At 40.9% G+C, this 4,009-nt stretch overlaps 1 protein-coding gene across 1 annotated transcript; it reads left to right on the plus strand.

Moving 5' to 3' along the window:
- Positions 1-311: 311 nt before the first annotated feature.
- Positions 312-1,242, plus strand: LOC115640266 (olfactory receptor 1030-like). Its single transcript, XM_030543045.1, is given in 2 exon segments — positions 312-487; positions 489-1,242. Coding segments are annotated over 2 exon segments (930 nt in total).
- Positions 1,243-4,009: the final 2,767 nt, after the last annotated feature.

Raw genomic sequence — 4,009 nt, forward strand, 5'->3', positions numbered from 1 at the left:
ATCCAATAAGATACTACAGACACTATATTCTGTAGTTTCTGTACAATATTTTTAGAATTGAGCGGAGTTTCTGTGAGTACCAGTGGGGCCTGATCCTGAGATTTAGGGGACTAAAGTGGTAGATTGGCACCAAAGTCCTTTTCTGCATCTAGCCCATTTTTATCTATTTTAAACAGAAATTTTATAGGATGTAGTAGGCCTCTTTACATTCATCCTACTGATCAGATGATCTCCACAGGCCATTTCAATTTACTTGTGTGTTCATTTTATTTTTTCCAGTCTGACAAGTCTGTATTCCTGAGTAAGGATCCATGGGAAATCAAACCGAAGTGACTGAATTTATTATCCTGGGACTTTCCAATGACCGACAAATGCAGATTTTCCTCTTCTTGTTGTTTTTAGTTGTCTACCTAATCACGCTTTTGGCAAATATGATGATCATGCTGATGATAAGGGCTGATCCTCACCTTCACACCCCAATGTACTTCTCCTGTCTCATTTATCCCTGTTGATATCTGCTATTCCTCATCCATTGTCCCTAAGATTTTGGTGCATTTCTTAGCAGAGCACAAAACCATTTCTGTCAATAGCTGCATTACACAGATATTCTTCATTTTCCTGCTAGCTGTTACAGAAGGTTATATTCTCTCAGCCATGGCTTATGACCGCTACGCTGCCATCTGTGACCCATTGTGTTACATGGAGAGAATAAGCAAAGGGATCTGTTTTCAGCTGGTGAGTGGGGCATGGGCAATAGGCTTCATAGATGCCCTGCTTAACACTGTTTTTGCCCTCAAGCCGCATTTCTGTGGGTCCAATCAAATCAACCATTTCAGTTATGAGCTCCCTAGTCTATTACATCTGTCCTGCACTGAGACCCTCACCAATCAAGTGATGCTTTTTACTCCTGTTGTCATACTTGGATCAAGCTCCTTTCTCTTCACCCTGATCTCCTACATTCATATCATCTCCACCATCCTGAGGATACGCTCTGCGGAGGGCAGGCATAAAGCCTTCTCCACCTGCAGCTCCCACCTTATTGTGGTTGGTTTGTTGTACTTGACAGCTTTTTTCCAATACACAAAACCCAGCTCAATCTCCTTTGTGGTTCTGGATGAAATGTTCTCCATCCAGTATAGCATCTTGACTCCCATGTTAAACCTCATCATCTACAGCCTGAAAAACAAGGATGTGAAAACACCTGTAGGGAAAATGTTGGGGAAATTCAAATTTTTCAAATAATATCGATCTTATTTAAAAACAAACAAACGAACAAAACAAAGAGCATAGAACTGTGGAAAACTTGTGTTTGGCATCTGGCACTGGCATCTGACACTTTGGTCCAAAGCCTCAGCTGGTCTAAATCAGTGCGGCTCCATTAAACTCAGCAGGCCATATCCCCATTGGGTAGAAGAGATACTGGAGCCAAGGGAATGAGATCCTGGGTCTCCATCTAGAGTGAGTGATAGAAGCACCAGGATCTAGAGCCATTCATGTGCTCTCTTTCTCTCCTTGGGCCAATATCTCTTTCAGTCTGACCCACTGTCTTCAATGGAGCTATGGCCAATTTATATCACTTGAGGATCTGGTCAGTTCTATGAAAAGAACATCTTTGTCTGTTGCATTCTGTAGTTTTTCCAGAGTATTTTGTTGAAAACGCTATTTAACATCTGTAGTATTTTATCTCTGTCTCCAACAATAATTAATAATGAGTGTGATCCCTAGCTGGGCCAAGATGCACAAAGGAATTAATGCTCTGTTAGGAGAGATTGAGACGTAGATCAGGTATCCCATACCGCAGTGGTTAGGACACCCACATGGGAGGAAACAGAACCCTTTTTAAAACCTTTCTCTTTACCAAGCACTTGAAGAAGGTCTGCTACATCCCTAACTGCTAGGATAAAAGCTGAGGTGTTTTCTCCACCTAATTCCTCCTTCTTCTCTCCCCTCTCTCACCATGGTTTCTTGCCACCTTAGGTGGGGTTAGAGACTTCGCTGAGAATCCCAAGGCGAAGGAGGTGTGCTCCCATCGAGGAGATAGGAACTGAACTACTGTGTCAGTTGCGGGATTTGGAATACAACCCTCTGCTTGGCCTTTCCCATTGGCTAAGGAACCCTCCATCATATTTTAAAATCTCATTCTTAGGTGCCTATATCTCCCCTTTCACTGTCTAGTTTTTCCCATGTTTGGAAAACAAAATCTGAAAATGTTGTTTGAATGTGAATTTGGAAGAAAAATATTTATTTATTTATTTGTTGCAAGGGGGAAGATTCCATTTCAATTTGACATCTCAAAATGAAATGAAAGTTTTTTGTTTCAAAATGTCCAATTGAAATGAGAACATGCATTTTGATTTGATATTTTCATTTAAATTGACTCATTTCAAGCTCATTGTAAATAAAAATATTCATTCAACATGAAAGATTTCATTGAAATGGACATTTCAAGAGGAAATGTTTTGTTACAGTCAAATTTTAAAATGAAATGTTTAGACATTTCTGCATCTGGTTAGACATTCCACAAGAGATTTCATCTTTTTGGCCCCTGTTGGGATTAAATGAAATGTCAAAATATGGAGCTTCCTGTGTGATGGAAATTTCTGTATCTCTAATATTTGTATACTGCCAATCATAACAAGGAAGTGATTTCATAACTTAAAAGGCCAGAAGGGACCACTGTGATCCCCTAGTTTGACCTAGGCCAGATTATATATCTATTATAGATAATAAAAATGTCGTTTCTCCAGTGTCTCAGTCTATTATATTTAAGGCTCTCTGGGTCATAGAAACTCTTTAATTTCATTTTAAGCACACCTACTAGTATTTTGTTGGTGTTTAACAGATGACTGATGGTAACAACCTTCTGTAATTTGGGGGAAAGAACCTCACAGATGGACTGCAGATTGTTGTAGTAATTCAGCCTACAAATGTACCCTTGTTGTGAGCTCAAGTGTGAAAACTATGTGACAGTTCATAAAATGTCACAGTAGCCTATAATAGCAAATGGTGGTGGAAAAAAATCACTAAAGGGAGGGAGAAAGAGAGACTGAATTAGTCCAGAGGAAAAGGTCTCCTGATAGAACTTACAAACATCATGTCTCATAAAAAAGTGTGAGACCGAAAAATCGGTGAACCAAAATCAGCATATCAAACTAATCCTAATTGGTGAGCAAAGTAACCAGGGGATGGGGCTATTGCACCCAGCAGTCCCTTTAAGGGTTCTTAAAGAAAGAGACTTTTTGTAGAAAAGTTGGCTACTGGAGTGAGAGTTACCGTCATGGCTGACACCCCAACCATTTCCTGAGGCCCCAGAATGTCTTCATCCTAATCCTGAGAGCTCTCCTGACCAGACTGGTCCAGAGAGGGGGAGGAAGATGACACCACCACTGCCTTCAGCTAAATCTCAAATATCACCTGAAATGTGAGACTTTCTCTTACTCTCTCTTCCTCCCCTTCACCCTGCCTCCTTTTCCTTCACCACTTTATTTCTTCTCTTTCCTGCCCCTCCCCTTTTCCCTTCTGTCTAATGGCTTAGCAGGACAAGACTGTATACTTAGCAGCACTGCTGTGACCCTGTGACCAGAAAGAGGCCACTGAAAGTAATGCCCTAAACAGCTGGATGCTGGTACAAGGTTGCCAGGTCTCAAATGGCTAATAAGACTGTGGGCGGTGCCTGTGTTTCTGCAGCCGTGAGGTTGCAAATGAGAGTCAACCCCAGAGACTGAAGCTGCATTTTCTATCTTTGCTGTTCCTTTCTCTCCTGTTGTGTGTGTGTGTGTGTGTTTCTCTTCTTTTGTCTTCTAGGAAATGGGATCAGACTTAAACAAGAACAGCAACGATAGCTGCCGCCCTGCTCTACTAACTTCTTCTCCTTCCCCCGAAAGAACAGTCATTACCATCTTTAATGCCATCTAAAAGTCTGACAAACAAGATTTTTTTTTCCTTAAGAAAACTTGCTTCTGCTAAAGCGGGGGGGAATAACGGATGATTTTAAAATGAAAGTCTTACT

This window comes from Gopherus evgoodei, unplaced genomic scaffold (assembly GCF_007399415.2).
Source record: "Gopherus evgoodei ecotype Sinaloan lineage unplaced genomic scaffold, rGopEvg1_v1.p scaffold_268_arrow_ctg1, whole genome shotgun sequence".
Taxonomy (NCBI): Eukaryota; Metazoa; Chordata; order Testudines; family Testudinidae; genus Gopherus; species Gopherus evgoodei.